Source organism: Solea solea, chromosome 16, assembly GCF_958295425.1.
Source record: "Solea solea chromosome 16, fSolSol10.1, whole genome shotgun sequence".
In the NCBI taxonomy this organism is placed as follows: Eukaryota; Metazoa; Chordata; class Actinopteri; order Pleuronectiformes; family Soleidae; genus Solea; species Solea solea.
Genome location: NC_081149.1, coordinates 23,358,542 through 23,386,331, shown reverse-complemented (window position 1 = coordinate 23,386,331; position 27,790 = coordinate 23,358,542). Strand labels below are relative to the sequence as shown.

At 40.3% G+C, this 27,790-nt stretch overlaps 1 protein-coding gene across 1 annotated transcript; it reads right to left on the bottom strand.

Annotated features, from left to right (window-relative positions):
- Nucleotides 1-1,478: 1,478 nt before the first annotated feature.
- On the bottom strand, nt 1,479-27,790 carry cpt1a2b (carnitine palmitoyltransferase 1A2b). The gene is made up of 19 exons (XM_058653130.1): nt 27,642-27,790; nt 24,995-25,137; nt 24,449-24,588; nt 22,373-22,550; nt 21,823-21,924; nt 18,277-18,414; nt 17,357-17,434; nt 16,587-16,694; nt 15,230-15,317; nt 14,831-15,026; nt 12,888-13,076; nt 11,444-11,549; nt 10,412-10,528; nt 7,076-7,240; nt 6,736-6,864; nt 6,399-6,554; nt 5,186-5,299; nt 4,963-5,055; nt 1,479-4,318 (listed from the first exon to the last, which is right to left on the bottom strand). Exons 2-19 carry the CDS (start codon nt 25,133-25,135, stop codon nt 4,181-4,183), a joined length of 2,376 nt encoding a protein of 791 aa, XP_058509113.1. The 5' UTR covers nt 25,136-25,137; nt 27,642-27,790; the 3' UTR covers nt 1,479-4,180.

The window sequence follows — 27,790 nt, the reverse complement described above, 5'->3', positions numbered from 1 at the left end:
TTTGAGTCTTTGTCTCAATGTCCAAAAACAGGCCAGGTTTTTCCAACTCTCTCCTCTCAGGCTACAAGATGCTGATTCGCCGGCTCTGTTGAGTAATTGCAGTAACACTTAAAAGTAAGTGTGCTTGTGCAAACTTGTTTTCTTTGATGCGCTCGCTGTTAAAGGGTTAGCGCAACACTATTCAGATATCTAAAGAAACCGAACCAGCTTCTGAAATGTGAATATTTGATGCTTTCTTTGCTCCATGAAACAAAGAAAAAAAACAATTAACTTTTTTCAACATTTACATTTAATTGACTTTTAGACGGATTTATGGATTAGAAAGTTTCAGTTGCAGTCATTCTTTTTTCCTCGAGATTAGAATATGAAACATGATTCTAGCTTATCCCCTCAAATATTTATTTTTTAATTTTACTCAAATAATCAAAATGCAATTCTATAAAATCTATGTGTTTTTTTTAACCTTAATTTCAAAAAGAGATGGAGTGATGCCACTTTCTGCTTTTATGGCTCAAAGGTGTGGCGCACCCTCCGTCCACTCCTCCCTGATCTTTTCCTCCCATGTGACACAAATCAGATATAATTCTGAGTCACCTGTGCTCGACGATTATTGACACAAACGTCACACTATAATGTTACATTATCAATTGTGTTAATACAAACAGATAATGAACTACTGTCTGGGCACTGATGCATAACGACCACCCTATCTGTTCAAGAGTGGGTACAAACGGGAAGAGGGGTGTGGGGGTGTGGGGGTGTGGGGTCCTCCCCCGGAAAATTCTGAATTTGGTAGATGTGATTTCCTATATTCTGGAGAAGGGCAACACCTCAATTTGTTCAGATTCATAGCCTTTTGCTTTTTGACTTATTGAGGTGCTGACTTGGGCTTCAGGGCCCCTTGACCTCTTGGGCCCTTAAGAGGGCACAGATCACAGATTTATTTTAAGCTTTCATATTCAAAGTGAAGCATTAAAAGCATTTGTATTTGTAAACAAGTATTATCAGTTTAATGATTTGTTGTTTTTTTTTCCCCAACAGATCTTTGTAATTGTGCATTAAGCGAGACAAACTTAATGGATACTTTAATGATGATCTCAAATAAACTACCTCAGTAATTCCACTTTTGTTTTTTTAAAACTTTTAACTTTTACTGAAACTTCTGAAAACAAATGATCACAAACATATTAAATAAAGTATTTGCAAAGGTGCATTAAATGAGCAACTTTCAACTACAAAATAAAACCAAAATAGACAAGCGTTAATATAATCAAAAAAAAAGTGAAAGTAAAATATTTCACTTAATGATAAATTGTTCAAATAAAACATTATCTAATCAGTTTTCCTTGGAGTCTGGCTGAACATTAGCACCACAGCAAACAATGTCTCCGGCATCAGCTGTGACAAAGACTTAGTAATGGGTTAAAGAAAAAAAAACTATACAACGAAACAGAAGAGAAAAAAAACAAGAAGCACTGTAGGGTCAGTAAAGATGTTTTTATTGTTTACAGAACTACACCTTTAGCATCTTTATAAAGTCCACATAAAGTTTTACGATGAAAAACAATCAAATAAGCGACACGGATGTTCTGGAGTCTAGTCATCAAACAGTCAACCACAATAACAATCAATGCATTTGAATTGTTCACCACTATGAAGCTAAAACAGTAGCTGTACCAGGTAAAGATCAAAAGTGTAACCCAAAAACAAACAAGAGTTCATATTGTATCATGGATTCTAAAATCTAACTGTAACTGTGCTGCTAAATGTTGGCAGACTCACCGTCAAAACTATTGAAAGGCCAGAGGTTTTATGCATTAATGCACCCACGACTTGATGATAATAATACTAAAATAACGTATTAGCAGTGAAGTGGACTGAGACACAGAAATCCGTGATCCATTACGACACATTTCACAGACGCACCGTAACCAAACTGCAACGACAGGAGTACAAAAACTACAATGTTTTCACACAAGTCGTCTCATTAAAGAGAGCCGCCGACTTTTTTTGTTACAAAAATACCTCTAAATTCAAAATCCATTTTAGTGTGAATTTGTTACACTGATGCTGTCTCTCTCTCTATCTGTCTGTCTCTCTCTCTCTGTATACTGTGAATGTGCCAATGACACAGAGGCTTATAGAGGAATTTAGGGGAAACTCCTCCAAAATCTTTTACTAGAAACTCTATTGGCTCTTTTCCAGACTCCTCTGTTAAATAGTGAGATTTTAGTCATTTTCCTGGTAATTGTTGGAGATTAACCCACGTTTTTAGGATTGTAAAGTCTTTTTAACTGATCTACTGATCGGCTTGATTCTTGAGTCAGACTTTTGCTCATGGCTCTTCCTGCGACGGCACGGTCACGCATAGTATCGCCTCAGCTCGCTTGGAACCTCGCCAGAGCAGGTACGTACCTGGTACCATGTACTATGCTCGTGGAAATGCAACTTAACCGTGCCCAGGCGAGGGGAGGCGAGGGGAGGCGAGGGGAGGCGAGGCGAGGCCATTAGTCTGTTTGAGCAGGACAATGCCAGACCTCAGAAGGTTTGAGTTACAACAGTGTGTGTGTGTGCACTTTACTGGCCTGTCGGCACTCATGTTGAGAGTGTATGACATGGTGTGTTTATACAGCAGCTGCACTGCTATAAAAAGAATACTTTATGAAGTAATATACAGTGGGTTAATTCTAGAGCTGCAACTAAGGATTAGTTTAATCTGTCGATTATTTTCTCGATGAATCATTTGGTCCATAGAATTCTTGTTTTGTTCACAAACCAAAATGATTAACTTTTAATGATTTGTTATCTATCCAGAGCAAAGAAATTAACAAAATATTCACATTTAAGAAGCTTAAACAATCAGAAATCTTGTTTTATTCATGAAAAAAACTGGGGGCCTTCCACCTGAAGGACATTTAAACACAAATACTAACAAATGGAGAGGGAGAGAGGGAGAGATGTGCCTCTGTGATGGGAGTGAGCGGCTACTCTGGCATCCAACAGTTCAGAAATCAGGCACAGAGACAAACAGAAGCCACTGAGGTCTAAAGTTGCTCATATTAAGGCATCAATTTATCTAAAAACACATCTAAAGTCAGAGTAGATGCACTGGAGGGCCAATAAGGCTCTCTGTCCAACGTTGCCGTATTAGTAGGCAAATATAATGGAAATGTATCATCAGGAAATCATTCTGAATGTTTGTAGATGTTTTAGATTATTTATTAACACAAAGAGAGAAGACAGTTCAACAGTATTTTGTTACAAGGTTTCCATTAGGAATTGCATTGACTTAAATGTTGCATTGAAACTGTTTCACTGAACCAATACTTAAATTCAGGCACACACACACACAGCTCTTAAAAACCCTAGCTTTAAAAAAATAAAAAAATATAATGCTCATTATAATTCATGTTCAGAAACGTGGTCATGACCTTTGACACTTTCATTGGCCTGCACAGACTCAGTGGTGTTAAATGAAGCGAGTCTTGATGGCCCTCCACCGTATCCTCTCAGTCTGCACCACTCTTCACGCCGAGGCCTCAGCTTTCGTCTTTTCTGCTTCATCATGACATTTTCCATTTTTAACCTTGAACTCTAACATGCACTCTATGACCCGGAAAACATTCATATAAAATTGTAGTGGACTGCGTGCGTGGGATCAGCTGTACGGCGTCATTTCACACGTAGGCCGACCAACTTAAAAACTAAAACACCATTTCCCCTTGTCTTTTATTGAGATTTAAGAAGTGTTAAATGTTACTGCGTATGCTGAGGAAACGCGTCTCTTCCCTAAAGACTTCCTTCTTAAGTGGCGACTCTCACTCCCTCTTTCTTCAAAGAAAAAAAATCACCACTGACAGATCTCATATTCTCAGAAAAAGAAGGGACTGTAAGCGCTTCGTATTGTCACATATTCAAACTGAGGAACAAGTTTATATCTTCATGCTGAAAAGATTGTTTTTTTTAAAAGAAAAAGGAGAAAGGCAAATGGAATAAGGTGTTTGAAGAGGATACAATAGATCAGTCAGAGATCACAACATGAAGGATGTGGAACATAAGCCGACTGAGCTCTCCCTTCAAATGATTCAATTCACTTACAGCAAATGCCACTTTAAAAACTGAGGTTCTACGTAACGGGCTCTTGTGTTTCCTAAAGGATAATAGACGCGTCCTACTGTATTCAGAGGAGCTTCTTGGCCTGTGGCTTCACGCTGCCTTTGGAGGACGAGGAGGACGAGGAGGACTTGGGGTCAACAGTCAGGACAACCATGATGTCTTGGAGAGCTTGACGTATCGCAGCTCCAAACCTGTGGGAGTCCTGTTACGAAGAAACAAATTAAGACAGTGGGAAAAAGTGAAGAGGAGAGCATTCACATTTACAGACAGAGGAAGTGAGGACAGGAAGTGCAGAGAGCAGAAATGGGTAAAATACTGCTGCAGTATCAGGAAAGTCCTTACCCCAAGTATTTTGTTTTGTTATCACTAGTGCTGAGCTTACTGCTACTCTCTGGCCGGCTCGCAAGCCCAAACGACAAAGTTTACTCGGCCAAAAAGAACGTTAATCTCGTGATAAAAAATGTGACGCCGTTAAAATGGGTTTGCGTTAACACCGTTAATAACGTGTTTAACTGACAGCACTAGTTATCACTTTAGGACCTTTTCTGGAATAAACGCCAACCTTGTCAGGACCAGTATAGAAATCTGGTTTAAATCTAAGTTTAGGGCTGAGATTTTAAATTGTGGTTTGGGTTAGGGTTAGGCATTAACTGGTTATGGTTTAAGTTTGGGATAAAGCTTTGTTTAGCCTGTCCAAAAATATGGAAATCAATGCAGTGTCCTGTGCAAACCTGTGTGTGTGTGATTTGGTAGATAAAGTAGATTTTACAGCGTCTTTGAGTGTCGAGAAAAGCGCTATATAAATGTGGTGTATTATTATTATTATTATTATTATATTTTACTTACAGTCTCACTGCAGGAGTGTTTGGATGACACGTGGAAGTTGATCAACTCCTCGCCCACGATAATGTATGAAACTCCATATCCATCATCAGCAACCTGGCATGACCACACACACACACACACACACACACACACACAAGAGACACAGTCTGTGTTCACTACCATTCAGTCTGCCAAATATGTTAAATATGCAGATACGACTACAGTAAAATGATGAGCTGCTCACAGGTCCAAATCCTCCACCCAGTGATATGAAGTCAGGGTGATTCTTGATGTCAAACAGCTCCATCTGCTGCACTGGAGTCTGACTGGTGGAGAGACGCCAAGGCTCCGACAGAACCTGAAGCATGGGGGGGGGGGAGAAATGAGTATCCTGCAAGAAACCTTCAACATAAACTGTGATAAATCACCTCATCACACAACCGTTCTCTGGTGGTGCAGCGGTCAGGTTTTTGAAGAAAAAAAAAAAAATGCATTTCCCTTCATTAATGTACAGTTAAGGTAAATTCACAGTGAACAGACGGAGGTCCACTATGGTCCTTATGTGCTGAGAACATCATATATTACCAATGACGACACCCGGACCTTTCATCAAGTCCACCATCAGGTCAAAAGTTTATTTCATCTAGAGCTGCCACGATTAGTCACGATTACGTCGACTATCAAATTAAATAATCAACGCAATCGTTTATTTTTGCGAATCTTTGTTCAAATCTGCTGCTGCACCACCCGCTGTCTTGTCTGCCTTTCTGTCCTTGACGTACTTGCGCAGTAGTTATGTTTGAATAGGAAGTGTGATAACGCTAATTTTTTATAATATAAATTCATAGTGCATAGTTTTTGGTTCCATTTTACAAAGCACTAAACATTTACAGCTAAAAATGTTAAAGGCCAGAGTTGTGCCTTCATTTTATTTTATTTATCACATTAAAAAATGTCAGAAATGCTGCTACAGGCTGCAAAGTTCATTAAAAGTCGAATAAACTATCATCTTACTTGTCTTTATTTTTAGTTAGCACATACCTTAAACACGTCAAGCTGGAATCTAATGATGGTTATATATAAGTGCAGCTGCATGCTGCAATTTACATATGATCCGATTAGTCGACTAAACACAAAAATAACCGGTGACTAGTCACTTATCAAAATAATCATTTGTGGCAGCCCTAATTTCATCCCATAGTCATATTAAATTTAATGACCGTGACAAAGCTTCACAAGTTTGTGTTTTGCACTAATTTGAAAATGCATGAAAAACTGAAACACTTGATTCCGATACAGCACCTCTGTACCAAAGAATAGCTTCGCTCATCCACCTCTTCTGTCTGGGTTCATGTTTAAACCATGACCTGGACATGGATCAGTAAAGCTCAAACTGACAGGTGATGGTATATCTGAAACACGTATGACGCGACCTGGACAAGTGACTGACAGCTTACCTCTTTCAGGAATGGTGACTCCACCCCCAGGTATTTGGAAACCACATACAGGCAGAAGAGGTGTCTGTCAATTCCAGCTCCAGTCATAGCCATCCGATAAAGGTTCTGGTGCTTCTCTGAAGCCAGTTGGAAGAGATGTCTGCATTGTTCCTCAGCCTATCAAAACAAATCACAACTTACACTTTTTATTCAATCCCTTAACTAAGATCACTTATTCATTTGTTATCCATCTAGCTTTTAGCTACAGGGTCTACAACACTTGACACTGGGGTCATCAGCAGTTTAGAGTTTTTTGTGAGCAAACGTCTGACTTGAAACAGACGACACTATTTAGTACCTCGCCGCCATCCAGGGCTTTGACAAAGGCGGAGCTTTCATTGGAGCAGGATCGCACAGTCTCTGTCCTGCCCTCCCTGAACAGGCGTGTCATGGAAGCCTCGTAGGTCAGACAGAAGCCACCGCGATCCTGGGGGAAGGAAGAGAAATGAAGTTTTAAAAGGATGAAAGAGTTGAAGAGTAGTCGTAGTTTTGGAGTCAGGAATGAAGATTATAGTTACTTTAAAGCTCCAAAGTTCTACTTTGTTTGTGCAAAAGCAAAATCTCCCAAAAAATACATTTTGTGTGTGTGAGAAAGAAAAACAAAGAAAGATTGAGAGGCACAGGGAACGTTGTGTTACCCTGAAGTAAGCCAGTTGTAAGCTGATCTGTATAAAGGCATCCGGACTGACGCGGAGCTTCTTGATCCGTCCTTTGCCAAACTCTCTAAAGGGAAACACATGGCAGTCCACATCGTCTGCCAGTGTGCGGGCAACAGCCAGGGAACTTTCCGCCTGCGTCTGAACCTGTCAGAGAAAAAAAATAAGAAAAAAGAGCAAACACACTTCAAACCTTGAACAAAATTTACAATTTGAAGGAGCCATGAATGAATTAATTAGGGAAATATGTTTGCTCTCCAAAGCTAATGTTCAATAAGTCATTATCTTTGAAGAAACAAAGCAGTGTTTGGCCACTGCAGAGGGAACGGAGCCTTTAAATCAACTTTCACAACATAAAAAAGTAATGACTGTTTCACTGTGTGGTATATTTAGAATCAGAAAAAGGGGAAGGTGGCAACGTAAGTGGAGACAGGAAATATGATAACAAGAAAATGGTTTCGCAGTCGCTCAGATCGAAACTGAAATCAGTCAAACCTGTCAATAGATTTGTTATCAGAATTCCTTATTAATCCCTGGGGGGGAATTGTTTTTGTGTGGGGAAATTATTCTGCCTCTGGTTCATTTGTTTCTACCTCTCAAACATTATAGAATGCAAACCCATAACTGCACAGAATGCCTGAAACAACAACAATCATCAGTCAGTAGCTCTGATGAATAAAAGCAGCTGAAAACTCAGAGCAAACCTTCTTTCTATACTCAACCTCGGGGGTTTCATCATTTCCTTTAGAAGACCACAAGACGCTTGATAACAACATCCTGCCAAGCACAGGTTATCTCAGTTTGGAGCCATTTCCTGTGGTTACTTTTGCAAGTCATTATGATGACTCTGAGTGATGAAAACAGACGTCAAAACAAAGTGGCTCCAGATTTAAGGTTCAAGTGGATTTAGCCACGCTGGTGGAATGACCTAACAAGCGCTACCAGAACAGTAGCGTACTTACCCTACACCCTAGCCCCTCCCCTGCACGATCTCCTTCTGCACTTGCATCCACCTCGGCACTCTCACCCTCCATCAGTCCACTGTTCCTACTGAGTGGAGTTCCTTCTAAGACTTCTTCTATGTAGCTTATTCCTCTCTTTTAAGTCGCTTTGGATAAATGCGTCTGTTAAATGCTTAAATGTAAATTTTGTTAAATTGTTTACAGGAAATCAAGCAGCACTATAGAATCAAAAGAGCAAAGATAGTGATATAGTTACAATTCATGTGATAGTCTAATGGAAATGAGATGAGATTTCTTTACGAAACAGAAAGTGGTCCACATATTGTCCTACTGACTCTAGGCTTTTCCTTTCTCTTTTCATGTACTTGTATACAAGGGATCAGGGAAAAACAATTATTAAACTACAATCTGTAACTTGGATGACCTCAACCTTCATTTAAAAAGGGAGAGAGCACAAAGAAATTGAATTCACTGAATTCTCTGAGCCTGAACTCATCTGAGATAGTCTGAAAGACAGTGGACACGTCCTAAGACCAGACGAGTCCGTGTTTCAGCTCGTCTTTGATTCGAGTCCAATGTCTGTGCTGCCCTCTTACTTACATACTAGATAGAAAAATACTGTATTGATCCCCCATGGGGGAAATTCACATTGTCTAGCAGCTCTTAAATATGAGTATAAAACAAGTATGAAACAAAGAAATGGATAAATCATGGAAGGTGAAACCCTAAATAAAAAGGAAATTGCACAGTTAATTGTTAGTGGAAACTAAATAAATACTACACAGAAGCGAGTATTATGGCCCTTTTCCACTATGGTCCGGGCTCGCCTCGCCTCAGCACGGCTCGGGTTGCATCTCCACTACAAAAAAAGTACCTACTCACCGTGGGCGGAGTAATCACTGCACAGCTGCGTGAAACTGTGGTGACTTTCGTTTTACATCTGACACACACACACACAAACAAGTGACTTGTAAAGCAGTTGTTTACAGTGTAACTGAATCAAATCATTACAACTATTTGTTCAGTACTTCCTCCATGACCGGAGCACAGACTCCGTCTGACACAGTCTCGACCGATACGCTCAGCAGCTACAGCGAGAGTAGTTATTCTTCTACGGTTGAAAGTACGTCACCGGATGTGCTCGGAATCTAGGAGGCGCTGCTGTTTACAGGAGTGGTGAGATTCGCCAGTGACGTTATTAGTCAACGGAAGTGCCTTCAGGAGAACAGTAAAACCCTGCGCTCTCAGCAGTGGCTGAACTGATTGTTATGGACTTTTAGGGCTTCATCGACGAGGTAATGGTGCAGATATACACCCAAACGCAGCGTTTATTGGCACTTCAAGGCGATGGCCTCTTTAAAGAAACAAAAACTTCCACTAAATGAAAAAGAAAGTGAAATTCTTTTGTATGAACACAGCTTGTGGAAGTTGATAAGGATTATAAATATTTGGCTCTCTGCTAAAGGAAGCAGACAGTGAGGCGGGGAGAAAAGAGACACACAGTTCATTAGTGTAGGTCCCAAAAGTGAAAGAAATGTTGTGAATGCATGCATGACGATGACAGTGATGTTATTTATATGGATCTACCCTCTTTACCACCTGTGCCCCAACAAGACTATGATATTCATGAAGCTTATCACCAAGGTTAGTCTTAACACTGACTTTAACATGCAGAGATTGAAAAATGTAAAGCGTTTTTCCCCGATTCATCTTGTTATTGTGTTTCTGTTTAATAGTTTATGAATAACTTACTTGCTCACTTGCTGACAACTAAATGATACATTAGCAGTAAATCACATTTTTAACTCATCAAAAAGAGACATGTCTACTGGTCACCGCGGGAAATAAATAATGACATTTTTAACAATGGCTGAGTTCCAATGGGCTCATAGCACAGCAGCCATTTTGACAACAGCACTCACGCAAAAGACGCTTGTGATTAATTACTGTGACCCATCAGAATGGCTTCTGTGTGAACGGTCCACTTGTTCCCTAAGCTTGAGGGCACATGTCACTGTCACACGCTACTGTCCTGACTTACTGGACAGAGTCACCATTAATGTGATAGTAACAATTATGCTTTTCATGCTACAATATGACAGAGGCCTAAAGAACGATCAGGCATTTTCACAGTAACATACAATGACACTCACGTTACATAAACAAGGGGATCACAGTCACATGGAGACCCTACATACTGTAGGTTTGGGACGTGTACCTGTCTGTACAGCCAGGTACAAGTGACAGAATGAAAGCCCAATCATAAAAACATGGTATGTCCCACAACCATGTAGGTGGTAACAGCCTCACATTTCAACAGAGACACATGTACACAATCTTTTCAGAATGCAAGTACCTCAGAGGAGATGTCCCAGAGAAGCCTCTGAGGGTGGGGTAGTGACCGGTCCACCTCGCCTTTACAGTGTCCATCCTCAGTGTAACCAAGCTGGAAGGCATCTGTGGCCAGCGTGAACTGAAGAGGAGGAAAAAAAAAACATTCTCACATTTACATCCAAATACACAACAACATCCATCAAAAGGCGGGGTCACACCCTGGACAGGTTGCCAGTCCAACAACATTCCTATTTTTCATAAATAAAAAAAAATAAAAATTGAAGATTGAAACATTACTGTGGGTGTAGCCTAACAATTACACAAACCATTCATTTTAAACAGTGATTGTGTTGTTGTATTATTGTATCGTGTTTTCCCCTTTTGCACAGGTTTTATGGTACTTCTACATGTGCGTGTGTCGTCTATGGACGACTTGGAAGAAAATACAGAACATATGAAGGAGCTACTTTTCACTAGATTGGGGGTTATTCTGGAAACTTTCCCCTCCCACCACCCCGGTAGATGTGACAATGTATCTCTAAAAAGTAGTGTTTCATTAACCACTCACTCACAGTTCACAAAGTGGCTGGAAAATCAACCCCACGACTTAACTGGTAAACTTTCCGTCACGACTTTCACCCACAATATCAGCAGCAGCAGCAGCAGCAGCAGCAGCAGCAGCAGCAGCAGCAGCAGCAGCCAGAAAAAAAAATATTCAACCCTTCTTTCAACTGCTCAGAAAACTGCTGTCTGTGTTCTTTACATCAGACATAAAAAAACAAAGCAACCATTTGTCAGTATTTACTAAATGTGATATAATCAATCAAAATCTTCAATCAACTCCTTTCTGGTTTTCCATCCATTTCATTGAAGCTTGCCCATGTGCTGCTACCACACTGTCCAGCTGTATCACAAGCCGTTACTTTATGCAACAACAGAAACAGTGGTGGCTCTATGTGGTTTTGGAGCTGTGGTGATGGCACTAGTGTCTTAATTGTCTGTGCCGTTTCCGTTTTGTTTTTTAACCTATTAAGACAAACAGAGACAAACCCACCTCCCAAAGGTGAGCAACAGTGGGTGCATCAGCCCACGAGTGCTCTGCGTTCAGTCCATTCTTCCCGTTCTTGTAGATCACAATGGAGAATGATTTATCAAACCACCTGGAAGACAGAAACAAGGTAACAGCATTACATTACATCTTGGCAACGATGTGCTGATCGTATGGCAATCATTGATGGGAGGTTATTATGGTAATACCGTCTTCTTCATAATGTCCAGGTTTAAGCTTGGTAATAACAATGGTAATGATTGTGTGATAATGAGGAGATATTACACTAATACAATGGTATTTCCAGTGTAATATTCATGTATTTTCTTGGTAATGACAATTACAATAGTCTACCATCAGTGGGAGAGATTAGAGCAATTTACCCCATACTCAGAAAATAGATAAGCAATATTCATTTATACATTTACATCTAACCCGGGTTCGAGCCCCGGTTGGAACAAGGGCCTTTCTGCATGGAGTTTGCATGTTCTCCCCGTGTGTGCGTGGGTTCTCTCCGGGTTCTCCGGCTTCCTCCCACAGTCCAAAAACATGCAATGTGGGGGTAGGTAAATTGAACACTCTAAATTGACCATAGGGAGTGAGTGTGAGAGTGAATGGTTGTTTGTCTCTATCTGTGTGTGGCCCTGCGATGGACTGGCGAACTGTCCAGGGTGTACCCCGCCTATCGCCCGATGTAGCTGAGATTGGCACAGCACCCCCCGCGGCCCTCTGGCAGAGGATAAAGCGGTAGATGATGACTGACTGACTGACTGACATTTCCATCTATGCACATCTATTTTAATAATCGTTGGAAAATGTCCCTTTGAAAACAACAAACGTGCATCTCATGGTGGTCTTATGCCTAGATTTGTCATCATAGCTGAATGTTGCCTGTTGTTGATGTGACAATGTACAGCATAGTCATGCGAGCCAAACAGTTCTGCAGAACAAGCCCACACAGTGTCAGTACCTCACAATAAAAATGAGGATTGAGGAGTGACAGTGATAAGACGGTTGTAGCAGTAGTGTTTTGCTTGTGTTGATTTCATATGGTGCAAACTGAAGGGGAAAAAAGGCAGCATTTGTATGAATGCATGTATGTCAGTCATTCAAGCCTTCACAAAGACACTGAATACTGACATTTGCAGCTGTAACACGCAAATAAATAACTACAGAACATGACTTGTTGAACTGAGACGCAATATTGCTTCAGGGGATTACAATGGAGAAGGATTGACAATGTTTCAGAGGGTGAGAGGAGTAGGCCACAGGGAGAGGGGGAGGAAAAGTATGACAGCGTGAAAACAGCTGTTGGTGACAAAGAGTCACTTATGTGCAACACCAGAAAAGACTTTATTTGTTGCATCTCTTTTTTCCCAAGACACATTTTGATTAGTTGGCTCAATTTCCACTGACTGGGGCCAAAGATAGTGCATCACTTCCTTCTCACCTGTCGTAACATTTCCCATGGAGCAGGGACTTGGCGTAACGGTCGAGGTTGCCTTCTGGGTCATCCCCCCTCATGCCTTGCTCTTCATCATCCAAAGTTACGAAGAAGGCTGCCCTCTCTATGACATCCAGTGATCGCTTGTTGACACCGGAGCTGAAGTGTTTCTTCCTCGTTTGGGACCAAGGGATCCTGGGGAATGGAGTGTCACAGTGTTATTGCAACACTCATTTCCTACACATGGATCTGTACACATATGGTTTGTTACTGTACCACACACTGGTTGTAACTCTGCAGGTACCATAAAAATAAACACTGATAAAGATTTTGCTTCTAGAGGCAGAACAATTCATTCATTGGGCCGATAAAATGTAGATTGGGGAGATGGATTGCTCAATAACTGGATAATGAAGTTAAACAATCCTGTATAAGTTCTTATCATTAAACAGTTACTGTATATCTAACCACTAGGATCATTTTTGAGTAATTATTGTCTTTAGAGCTGAAACAATTAATAGATGAATCGATTATTAATCTATTACTAAATTAATCTACAACTATTTTGATCATCGATTAGAAACTTTTTTCATGATTAAAAGAAGATTTCCAATCTTTTAAGCTTCTTAAATGTGAATATTTTCTTAATTTATTTGCTCTGGATAACAAAGAAATCATTAAAAGTGAATCATTTTGGTTTATGGACAAAACAAGACATTTGAGAACGTCTTCATTTCCAGGTTTGAAGAACACAATCAACATTTTTTAAGATTTAATGGACCAAACGATTAAAGGAGAAAATAATCCACAGATTAATCGAATATGAAAATAATCGTTAGTTGCAGCTCCAATTGTCTTGATCTATACAAATCTTTTTCTACAGACTGAAGAGAACATCTTTGTTTCTCACACATCTGCACAAATATCACAGTTTTCAAATTAAAATGATAAAAATGATGTAAAAATTACCATTTTCTCTGATATCACAAATCATATCACAATCGCAAATCCTGTCAAAATAATTACAATTAAATATTTATTCAAAATCATTGAGCCCTTTGATATCATTATTTTCTGTGTTGGTAAATAAATCACATTTTGTAAAGGTACTCCACTTAAACAGACATTGGCTCTGTAAACAGAAAGCATGAGGTGAGTATGTTCCGTGTACTCTGGTGCCACCCAGTGGCCAGATGGCCGACAATTCAGCAGCGATTTTTCCACAGATGCATCTTCTATATGGCTCTAATGTGGTCATTTATTCTCTTTCAAAACACTGACGCAAGGACATATCAGGCTCAATATTGATATCACTATGCAATATTTGGAAAATTCACAAGATTTCAGAATTATTTTGTTTGTGTTAAAGACAAAAGACCAAAGATCAAACCCAAGTAACAAATGTCATTCAAGTGAGGGGAACTAACTTGCACAGAATGTTTTACTTGCTGTTTGTTGTACTGAAAGCTCATTAAAACCTCTGTATGGAACCCATTAGACTCTGATTTTTCTGCATGCTTGTCATTTCCAGCATGCACTTTTGTGTTCTTTAGCTGATTTTATCAGAACGCAAATAAACTTCTCTAAATAAGTAGTGTCCATCCATCCATCCATCATCTACCGCTTTATCCTCCACCAGAGGGTCGTGGGGGGTGCTGTGCCAATCTCAGCTACAAATAAGTAGTGTATATTGATTCATTTCCCGAATATTTGCTGTACTGGTACAATTATTTTTTATTGTGGGTGTATTTTGATGAAGGCCCACTTGCAGATGTCTACGGTTAGTGTTTATTATATACTTGTTCAAAATGACTAACAGCATCAACAAACCTCTTAAGTTTTAGTATCTGCTCATGCATGTAGCCACAGATGTCACCGATAAGAATTGTCATGCATCATTTAAATAAAATTCCACACTGGAGTTCATACACCCACACCACTCTTCCTACCTTTCACCAGCAGTGAGAGCCCCCAGTTTTTCCTCTCCAGGTTGTGGGGGTGAAGTGTCATCCAGGATCCTCTGGACCTGGTACTCAATCTCCCGAGGAGAAAGCAGTCGGCCCGCCCGGTACACCCACAGGCGGAAAAAGCGTCCCTTATGGTACACTGTCACAAACTCACTGTCCAGCCAATGCTGCAGTACATCTGGGGAGGAGAGGAGGATCATTCTCATGGCTCAGCAGACATTTCATTCATCTGCTCTAACAAACAAATTTGAATTCAGGAGTCAACTGTGCTGTTGATGTTTGCTAGTTCCTGATTCATTTCTAATTCTAACGTGCACAAAGATCTGCAGACACAATGTTATCTAAGGAACAATGAAGTCTATATAAAAAGGTGCGACTTACCAGTCTCTTCTCCTGGCGTGCGCGTTGTGTTGAACATCCTCTCACACTGAGCAGCACACAGAGGGATAACAGTACCTGGAACACGACTCTTGACACACAGAAACACAGCAATTATTTTTAATATTTACTCTTTTTAAAGCTGGTTTCATTTTGGCAGAAGTCTTATTTCCAAACTAGAAAGCAATACAGTGAGACAAAGGCATATACAATAACTTAGTTTTTGTCTGAATAGTTAGATAAAATATCTAATAATGTGCCATTATATGCTTTTTTAACAGTGTGTTACGTTCCAATGAAACAAGTTCATGTCATGCAATTACTGAGAAACTGTCAAATGTTCAATTGTAACATTTTGTATTTGTAAAGTTTGTTAGCCAATAAAATAAAATAAAATAAAATAAAATAAAATAAAATAAAATAAAATAACAACAATTCAACAGCCACACTAGCTTCTGTGAGGCACAGCAGTGATTTGAGCTCATGTCAGATTGCTTCCCATTAAACAAACGTACAAGTGAGGCTGATGGGTGTGTCACAATGGAAAACATTTTAAATTTTGACGTTGATACATGTACCTTGACCCAGTGGAGGTGGTGGGCTATACAACAAACACAGCTCTCAGTAGAACACACATAACCCCAAGTACAGTACTGTACATATTTATACTGTAAATATCAAGTCCATACTGTGAATATTCTGCAAACTGTCTATAGTGTACCTTCTACATTCTATTTTAACTAATTTTTTTATAGTCCAAGTGTTAATATCTTTTATATTGTAATTTATTTCGTAATGCATGTTTATTATTTATTATCTTTACTGTCTTTGCTGCTGTAACATTGTAAATTTCCCCACTGCGGGACAAATAAAGGACTATCTTATCTTATTATCAAATTTGACAAATTGGTTTCCATGGTGTTACCCCGACGTGGGATAAAAGAAAAAATTGCTAAGCATCAGTTGCTAAATTTATGTTTGATAATAATCTACCATTATTCACCAGGGGGGAAATTGTTGAAGCAGAGTTAAACCAACTGTACTTCCAAATGTGCTCATTGTTTATCTTCCTTTGGAACAGGGCACAGGAAATTCCTGAACAGACCCGTTCTTACTGTCTGTTTGTACAGATATCACATTCAACTGGACCTCAGCCATGTGTCCTTTTCACCCATGAATCGACTCCAAGTGTCCACTTATGTGCTAATATAAACATTATAGCTGTCTAGTTCTGTCTGTCTACACCATTGTGTTTCAAACCCCTTTGTTCATCCCCATCCATCTTACCAAATAAAAAAAAGCAAAACAAACAGTTCAACCCCCAAATCCTTGACCTCTGTAGAAAAGCATGCAGTTTTACCGGTTTGAGTTCCTCTCGGTTTAACTTGCGGCGGTAGAGGAGCAGGGCAGTGATGGTGTTACCTGCTCTGGCAGCCTGCAGCGGAGTCGGGGTCACATACAGAAAGTCCTGGAAGGGACATAAAACTAATAATTAAACCTAAACCCTGTGAATATGAATCTTTGAACAAATAACACAACATAACTCAGGTAATTATTAAATGGCTGCAACAATAGCAGAAATAATAAGAGGGATGAGGGTGAGGAGGGGACTACAATGATCACCATGACACTATGTAATACACTACATACACTGGATGCGTGTGCAGTGTGTGATGACCGCAGCACTGTCACATCTTGTGCACCTGAGCATGTCTGCTGCAGAGCTTCTCCAATAAAAAAAAAAAAAAAAAAGAAATATGAACGCAATCCCTGAACTAAAAGCCACAGGGGTTCAACTTTGAAATAGGAATATAAAATGTTGTGTGCGACATGTACGACAGATATGCTGCAAACTGTGAATACGAATATTTCATTCTGTCTATTCACTGTCTATTATTCAAGGAAGTTGATTAAAAGCAGTTCAAAAGTTAAAGAAAATCCAATTCTCATCTACTGACTGGGTGGATCCTGCTAATGTATGCTGTGCTTTGTATGCCATTTCCATCTCTGTCACACAGTTCTGTTCTGCAGCTGTGTTCCAAATGTTAAATTTTTAATTTGATTTGACATGCTTAATGAAAAGATTCTGCTTTTTTTCTTCTCAAAGTTATAAAACTGTGCAGTAGTTACCATGCCATAATAGTTACTGTTGACCATGATTGGACTTCGGGATCTCAAGTAGACATATTCCTCCCACCAGTCACTCACCTGCAACAAAAACACAACATTAACTTTATTCTTCTATTCATTCAAAATTGAAAATGAAGTACAAAAAAAATATTATTGTAACTACTAAGGGCTACTAAATACAGTGTTTTAAACATATAATGCAGACAGAGTTCTCTGTTAAGTGAGGTGGGGACATAAAAAAACTCCAAATATCTAAATATGCTCAACAACAATGAACAATGGAGCTAAAGGAATTAGATTAGATTAAATAAAGACTTATTTGATCCCACACTGGGGATATTCACATGTGGCAGCAGTTAAAGGACAGCCAATAGAAAAGAACAAAATAGTTATTGTACAAAACAGCATACTTACAAAAAAAGAAATACTGGTATAGTCCACCACCTAGTGACTAATCCAGGTTTTTTTTTTTTTTTTTTTACCAAGTATAATAATAGGAGAGGAAAGACTGAGGGGCATGTTTAAGGACACTACCCAGTGATAATGGATCAAATTTGAGAGTGGGTGATGTCAGAGGAATGGAGAGTCACACAATTGTATCCAAATACACAAACACTGCAAGAAAATTACACCGAAATCATTAAACATTGATAGTTTTTAAACGCTTTCCAACTACAAAACTTCAACCAGTGTGGATGACAGTGGGTGGTCTTTTTATTAATTGTTGGTCTTTGTTTATTTGTGAGTTTTGTATGTGGATACAATGAATCCTTACGAGGTCAGGCTAAAGATGAGAGAATATGGTCTGATATGAAGTGTGGTAACATGGTTTGCAAAAGTTTGAGTGTGTCCACGTAGATGCGTGTGTGTGTGTGTGTTTGTGTGTGTGTGTGTGTGTGTGAATGAGTGAGTGCCCTTACATAATTTGTGGCCCACAGAGCTTTAAGTTTCAAGTAACGTTGAAGACGGTTTCCCAGATTAGATTCAAACTTATTGGTCAGTTCAGTCATTCGCTCAAACTCTGGATCAGTGAGCAGTGGGCGCACGGACTCCAGGTGCTTTGGGAAAAGAGAGGGAGGAGAGAAAGAGAATTTACAATATGAACAGTCTAGACATGGATTTTGATAACAGGCTGTCACTTACAAAAAAAAAAAGGGTGTACCCATGATTTGCTCGAATACGTTTAAACACACCCCCTTGAGTGCAGTTCTTTTTACTTACCTGTAAATAAGAACATGTGCTCACAGATATTTACGAGCCACTTTACAGAGAGTACCAGGTACTTTGTGCACCCCCATGTATCTCTACCATATAGAGCTGCAACTAACGATTATTTTCATAATCGATTAATCGGTCGATTATTTTCTCGATTAATCGATTAATCGTTTGGTCCATAAAATATCAGAAAACCTTAAAAAATGTTCATTGGTGTTCGTCAAACCTGGAAATGATGATGTTCTGAAATGTCTTGTTTTGTCCACAAACCAAAATGATTGACTTTTAATAATTTCTTTGTTATCCAGAGCAAAGAAACGGAGAAAATATTCATATTTAAGAAGCTTAAACAATCATAAATCTTGTTTTAATCATGAAAAAAGCTTCAAACCGATTAATCGAATCAAAATAGTAGTCGATTAATTTAGTAATCGATTAATAATCGATTCATCGATAAATCGTTTCAGCTCTACTACCATAGCAGCTCAAACTTGAATTTCATACACCATGTTCAAAATTAGGGCTGCACGATATTGGAAAAGACTTCCTATTTTGACCTTCTCAAAATATATTAAATATATTTTAAAATAATTATCGCCACTTCAAGCTGTTATCAGCAACACATATTTAACTTAGAAACCAGATTTAATATGCAATTAAAGCTATAGAGCACAACCATACAAAAGGAACTCATATGTTTTAAAGGGGACATATTATGCAAAATCAACTTTTTAACCATTTTAATACTGATATTTGGGACTCTGGGGGCCCTACCAGTCGCCAAAGTGTGGAAAAACAATACTCAGTCATGTTTTCGTGGTTCCGCTTAGTGTAAGTATAGGCGATAAAACGCTCGATGTTGAATTCCCGCGAATGTTACCGCCCCACCAGTACGTTTACTTCGCAAGCTCCACCTTAGCTCCACCTTGTCCCTGCCAGAGTGCAGGCGAGGGAGGAAGAGCGGTATTATGTCAACGTGGCGGGACAAGTGTGCTGTTGGTGGCTGCACAGTGGAGCACAGTGTTTTACAGAGGATTTTATATATGAAGCTAATGTGCCGGATAAAGTCAGCAATCGTGTGTTCGCACCACTTCACATCAGACTGCGGCCAGCGGTTGCCGTATTTAGTCAGGGGACGTATTTCACCGACGTACAAACACACAAATTGTTAAGAAAAGATCACATAGAGCTCATAACTGACCATTCTGACACGTCCTAATTAAACATATTTGTTCAGTACGTCCTCCATGACCGGAGCACAGACTCAGTCTGATACAATCACATAAAGCAGCTGTTTATGCAGCTCGCCGCTGACGATCAGCGGTGTTGCACTCTCTGTGCAGCGGTGCTACACTCTCTGTGTCACCGATAGCCTAAACTGCCGCTGGCGATCGCTGATCGGCAGCGGCGCGCTGAATAAACTGTATGTTGCTGTATCAGACCGGAGACTGTCTGATACAGCGGTGGCGCGTTACACGGTGATCGCCAGCTCGCCGGAGCACCGGAGGTGGTCAGCGGTGGTGAGGTCTCCGGAGCACAGTCTCCGGTCTGATACAGCAACATACAGTTTATTCAGCGCGCCGCTGGCGATCAGCGGTGGCGCGTTACACGGTGATCGCCACCGCTGATCGCCAGCTCGCCGGAGCACCGGAGCTGGTCAGCGGTGGTGAGGTCTCCGGTCTGATACAGCAACATACAGTTTATTCAGCGCGCCGCTGGCGATCAGCGGTGGCGATCGGCAGTTTAGGCTATCGGTGAAACAGAGAGTGTAGCACCGCTGCACAGAGAGTGCAGCACCGCTGATCGTCAGCGGCGAGCTGCATAAACAGCTGCTTTATGTGATTGTATCAGACTGAATGCGGCGACCGCTGTTTGCAGTCTGATGTGAAGTGGTGCGAACACACGAACACACGATCTGATACAGCAACATACAGTTTATTCAGCGCGCCGCTGGCGATCAGCGGTGGCGCGTTACACGGTGATCTGTTCCTAAGTGTTTTTAACTGATTTACAGTTGGACAGTGTTCGGCTCGATCCTTATGTAGGACGTCTCTTCCTGTGACGGCACTCTCGCTGACATGTTGATATTGTCAGAGAGCTAGTGGAGGGAGGGGGAGACGAATAGAGCTGTAAAGAGGACAAATCAGAAACCCCCTGGAAGAAGTGGGTGTGTGTTTGCCTGTGTCTCATTTGCATATAAAGGGACCTTGCACGAAAACCGAGCGTTCTGAAAGGGGCGGGTTTAGCAGGGTTATTGAACTACTATGATTCTTCATCCTTATGGTATTTTGACCAAAGCATGTCACTGACATGTTCATTAGGACACCAGGGAACTATTTTAATGGGGGAAATAGGGTATAATATGTCCCCTTTAATATATAAAAAAAAGCCTCCTGGTTGTTCTCAGCAACCGGCTTCAAGCATTCCTGAAATTCAGGGATCTCCAACCAGAAGTCTGCAAACTTACATTTTCCCATGTCTGACGATTTTGGAGTTTATTTTGTGCGATTTCGGATATATTTTCGTTCACTGTCGCAAGATGCGCAAAGTCACGCGAGGCCCCAAGCCAATCATGCCTGCGCATTGTTGTTTTTAACAAATGTACCATCATGCATACTTTTTGCAGTCAAACTCTATGGACACACGATTAAGACTTAATACTTTTTAAGGGCCTGAATTTTCCCAAAATTGATTTATCAACTTTTAAAACTTAAAGACCCCGCGGACACCCTGGAACAAGATCGTGTGTGTGTCTGACTCTTTCCCTCAGCAGTAAGTTCAGTTAGATGGAACTTGTGCGGCAGAATTGGGCTTTTACGTCTCAGAAAGTATGTAGGTTTATAACAGAAAGTCGGTAAATTTGTCGCCATTCGCTTTTTGGAAGGAAAAAAAAAAAAGTGGCCGGGGTCTGTAAAGTCGCTAAATATGAACATAAAAACGGGACGAAAAGGGTTACAGCACAACTTCCAGTCCTGTGCCTATGTTTATTGCTCATCTTCAGTGTGGTGTGTGAGGGACAGGATGTGCATGGGGGGAGGGGTTGATTGTGAGCTGACTGCTCAGAGAGTGAGAGTGAGCGCAGAGCAGAGCAGAGATGATGCTCAAACAATACATCCTGCAGCCCTATTCAGAAATAATAAGTGACAACCTTAGAAGATAAGCAAGACCAAGGTGTGAAGAAAATGACATGTAATGTAATGTAAAAGTGAATGTGAGAATGTGTACAGGTGTGCTCATGTGTGTCTACTCACCCGGCTCAGTGTGTCTTTAATGGCAGGAACAGGCAGGTGAGGTAGAGACGTTTGATAGCTGTACAACAAGGGCTTCCTGCTTGACAGTAACCTCAACAGGGTCTGTGAGAAACAAAGAGACTTTTCTAGACGGGTCTATACACTCCATTATCTATCTGTTCAGTTAAAAAACAAACCAAACAGATCACTCACTCAAGCTGCAACATGATACGTGCGACAATAGATCAAGTATAGATCATGCTCTACAATTCTTTGTAAATATACAGCTTGGAATTTGTGCCATCAGAGGAAAGCTGAGAAACACGTTCTATGCCGTGGAGCAGGAAAGAACACACGGCAGCCAACTGACACAACAATTAGGAGACTTATTATTAGCAACAAACTGCAGTGATTGTAATGTGTTTGCCTTTTTTTACAGGCTTCCTGAGAACTTTGTTGACAATTAACAATATTACACATAAACAGCTATTTTGTGTCCAACCGAAAACCACCACTGCAGAGCGATGATGATGATGACAAAGCGGTGATATCATGTGGAAGCATATCTTACCACCCAGATTTTAGTGGTGTTGGAAACTCTGCCATGCTGTTCGAACATCCATTGGTGGTAGGAGAGCAGCAGCTTGAGGCAGAATCTGAGTGCGAGGATGAGGGAGAGCCACAGCAGCGTGCTGAACACCAGCGCTGACAACATAGTCTGGCCCTGGGCACTGAGGGATACGTGGAGACTGCACAGAGGATGGGGAAGTATATGAAGTTATTGATTGATTAATGTTAATGTAGTAGGGATGTCACGATTACTTGATTTCACAATTAATCACGGTATTGAACGCTATGATATATTAATCATAATCTTTCCTCAATACCGTATAGGTAGTTACACAACCACTGTGTGTTACCGTTTGTGTTGCTTTGTTTTTGTTCCATGCAGAGTTGCAGAATAGAGCCATTCCCGATTGTTAAAGTATGGCAGAAGAAGTTACTCCCTCCAGCAAAGAGCATCAAATCAGCCGTGTGGGAGTTTTACGGCCTCAAAACAAATGACCAAGGTGTCATCATGTTCGGCTTTCAGTGTAACGTATTATAGATAAAATAGATAAATTATCAAAATGATTAAAATAAATTTAAACATTTGGTATAGATGACCATTGATGACTTAAATAATTTAAACACTAATAATTAATAATTGTTCCTATATAGTAGTGTAGTGTATTTGCTAAATTATTTTATTATGTTGGCATCAAAAGTAAATAAATAAATAAATGAAACTTTAACATTCTGGCTATAATCATACCAAGAAAATCTATAATCGTGACATCCCTAGTGTAGAGTCCTAACTCAACACTGTATATGTACATACAAGTATGTACATACTTATAAAAGCTATGGACAAAGTTGCCTCGTCAACGAGGAGGATCAGGTTTCAAATACCAGACATGCATTCTGTATCCTGTCCAAACCTATGCACAGTTGCAACCAGCAGAGGGCAGATAAAGCACATAATAACAGCAAGGAGACCGACACCTCTTACTCATACTGTATGTACATGGTCCAGTTAACTACCTGCTGCAAAACCTTTGAGTGCTGTAATGCAGGCTGAGGTGACCAAGTCTCCAAACAATACTAGAGAGCAGGAATGTAAAAAGAGATTCTTTTTTTTATGAAGTTCCCCTTTTAGTTTAAAGTTTTCTTGCACAACAAAATGGGTCAAATAAAATGCAACTGTCAGTTTCCATGTCTTTATGTCACAGACATGTAAAGTATTTTGTTATGAACCCTTACACCAGGTTACACTGTTTGGTCCTAGTGTTCAGTTCCACATTTTAAGTCAGTGCATTACAGAACCCATTCATTAAGAGTGAGAGAGATAACGAGGCTGCAGAACCTGTTTTTAATGTGGGACAACTACTGTATGATATGTAGATTATGTTAAGTGGCCATGATAGACTGATTCTCTCAGATAATTCTACAGGGGTTACTGGGGTGGCTGTGGATCAGGAGGTAGAGTGGGTCATCGCCATGAGTCAGTGATTTGTCATGAAACATGCGTGTGATTTCATATGAAGAATATGAACTGTTCCGTGTCTGGTTTCACTACGACATTGTACATCATTAACACAACAATAAAACATATTTTATTTGCATTTGTAATCAACAATTTAGCTATGGGTGTACAAGGTAGAAAGTGTCGTAAAATATAAAAACTAACAATTAGACAATAGACTGGGAGGGAAGTCGGGTAAAGGTAAATTCCAGACACCACACCCACCCTGAGCAGTGATTCATCAGCTGTATATTTTCTGTGTGTTTAGATCAGTCAAACCCTTTTTTACTGGTACTTACAACACTGGCCTAAAAAGCAGAGTTCAAAGATAAACAATGGAACAATAACATAATAATGATAAACCTAGACACTTCATAAGTGATGTAACCAAGTCACCGGGTGTTTCAACTATCAGACACCATGGCCAGGCAACCAAACCAGGATTTACCGAGTCCCATTTTGTGTCCAGGTATCCACATCCACCTCGATACAACTTAAGCGGCCAGTGTATAATGTGATGAACAAAAAACACTGAAACACTGCTCTCTTGAAAAGTGCGTGTGTGTGTGTGTGGGTGGGTACCTGAGCGGCAGGTGTTGCTGTATCTTGGCGATGAGACCCATGCTGGGATCAGAGCGCATGTACATGGTGGCGAGGATCGCTATGACAACAAACAGCCAAGAGGAAGGGCTGGCGGGGTACACTCCCTTAATCACCCTGTTCTGTTACCACAGAAGAAACAGCAGACAACACGTAATTATTGTTCGTTTTCATCTTTAAGAATGTTTCTTGATACGACAAAATCAATACATGTTTGATACTTTAACAGTCTGTGACCTCGCCACATTCACTTGTATGTAATCATCGTGAACGTAGCACAAAAACACTGCACGTGCTCATATGAGCAGCCGCAGCCGGAGGAAAACATGCATGTCAGTGCATGTTAGTAAAGACTCATCATTCCTAACCACTACACCTGGGAATTCACAGCTTATAATTATGGCACCTGCATTCAAGCCTCTTCACAGCTCACACATTACATTCCCTACTCATACCACGCAAAGCTTAAAGCTACAGCTTAAGACAGGTGTCAATATCAAATATGAGAAGTACTGGACTCGTGCTCACCCGTATGCGGCTGACTCGTTTCTTCCATGACCGTAAACCGGACAGGTAGATCTGGTTCAGGGCCTGATAGGACAGCTGCAGGTCAATGCCCTCTGGGGTTATGGTGAACTGGAACGCCACGGCCTGGTGGGCTTCTGCCATAGCTGTAGGAACAAAGGTAACACATATTTTAACAGTCAATTCAACTTTGTTTTTATTGTACATTACTTAAAGCCTAGTACTTCAAAATAATCATTAAATAACACCTAATAATCTGCAAAAACTTCCCCGTCACCAACAGCTGACCAACAGTTCAGCGTGTTGGTCTTGAATAAACGATCTGTGTCTATGAAGATTTCTGAAACCTGACAGAAAGCGATCCTGCGGGCTTGATTTATTTGTCCCTTCACTTCCTTTAGGATGTAGGCGAGTGAGAGATAAGATAAGTGGTCGACTGATATAGGTTTTTCAGAGCTGATATTGACGACAACTATCAAGTAGATAACTGATATTTTGAACAATATGCATTTACAGTAAAAAAAAAAAACAAGTCTTTTTCTACTCCACTTAGCTTGAATGCCTCTAATTTTCACATGACATTTAAATTAAAATTAGTACAATAAATAAAATGTACATGGACACTGGGCAACAGATTCTAATAAGCAGTAAGAAACTCCAGCCACAGAAACACACTTGAATGACTTAATCATATCGGGGATTGTTAAAATAAAATGCAGACACAGATAATTGACAAAATGCCTAATACTGGACCCCAATAATTGATCAGCACATAGAAAAAAATCCTATTCTTGGGCTCTGAGAGAGAGAAACTGAGGGGAAAGGAGCTCTGAGCCCTGCACCATTAACAGGCATGGTAAAGTATAACTGTTGTAGATGAATGAGCCCTATGACAATAAAGTAACCACCAAACAACCTATAAAAAGTAAATCAACAACAATCCCTGTGAGGTCACTGAGGCCAGTGTCTGTGTGTGGATGTTTGTAGACCTCTGTCATCACTTCTGCTTCTCTCTGCACAGCCAAGCAGCTGCTTATGTCTCACTTCACACACTGCCAGTTTATCGTTTGTGCACAAGTGTTTGAATGAGATGGGGGAAATGACGGTTGGAGGAAACATACTATTGTGTGTGTGTGTGTACTTAAGGTCCTTTGAATCTTTAATCTAAACTATCACCCAATTATAACCAGGATGAGGACGTCATCATGCAGCAATGATTAGCCAAAACAACTTCCCTTTTTAAAAAATCTACACTGTTGCTAGGGAAATGCTGGACACATTCCAGTCTAATGTACCATAGAGTGTCTGCAGATCTTGTAAAACCTGAGGTTGTTTCACAACGCTCACTGCTCCTCTGGAGAATCATTGCAGACATTTCTGTTCTTCAATATCTGTATGCACAATGAAAAACAACCAGTCTTTCAAGCAGGCAACAATAGTTTAAGGGTTTTTTGAGTTTTTTGTTTAAATGCACAACTTGCTATTTGATTGTTTCTGTCATCAAGTCAAAGCCGGCAAACAAGTTTTACCTGCAGGAGCAGGTGAGGACACTCACCTGCATTCCGTTGCACCTCACCATAACCGCCTCAAATGAATGTCAGACCCCAAGGCTAATGTTAACCCTTACCCTTGATCCAAAGCTTGACACATTAAAAAAAAAAAAACTCTTTAAGTACTGTCAAGATTGTGCTACTGAATTAACCACAAATAGAATAAATAACATATATGACAAACATAACAATATACATAGCAGCATCATGTTGAATATTCATATAGTCATATTGCTATTGAGTATGATTGTACTGCAACAAATAGTCTGATTTAACACACACACACACACACACACACTATCTGAAATACCTTGGTGTTGTGCAAACGTAAGGACTTGATCAAAGCAGACATTTTGGCAATTTAGCACAGGTGTAAATAATTCACATAATCACTAGCAGTCATTAACGTGAACACCCGTGTCAAGTCAAAGTGCGTGATGTTTAAAAAACAGGTATATTGTTTACACAGTTCAGGCTATTTACCTTTAACTCTTTTCGCTAACAAACCCATGGTCCAAAATAAACATTATACATCGACTGAAAAGTGCGTGCTGTGCCATAAATGGCTTTTTCATTCTCTACCACTGCTGCTGTTGTTGTTGTTGTTGTTGTACGTACACGCTGCTGGGTACAGCAACAGGCTAACCTTACATGGACTAAAACCACAATATTATCCAAAGCTGGTTTCTAACAACGATGACAAAGGGAATTTTAACGAGCACAGACTAAAGGAGTTAAAACTGGGAATCAGTCCAAACCAGTTTATCAAAGAAAACAGTGTCTACGTGTGGAAACCTCTCTGCTCTCCATCACTGAACAGTCTGTGTTTGTGTGTGTGTGGGTGTGGGTGGGGACACAAACGCGACCACATCGCTACCGGACTTAATAATAACGCAAGTAAATCGGAAAGTCTGGTGTTTTATTGACGACGTCTCTTTCCATCAATCACTCCATTTTTTTTGAAAACACACTGGTGCCCATTCGCGCTCACAGCACCGCGCGTTGCACGCACACATACGATGGATACGCGTCACACTTATAAAGCCCGGGAACTGACACCCAAAGACGGCCAGGTTAAATGAAAGTGGGATAAAAATTACCTGGTGCGTTTTTCGAGCTGTTCAGACGCCGAAAAATCTGACACAGAAGCAACTATTTGGACCGAGACCCCTCCCTGTTCTTCACGTTCGCCACGCAGAGCGTTTGCTCACTGAAAGCCAGCGCCGGTCTGCAAAGATCGATGGAATGT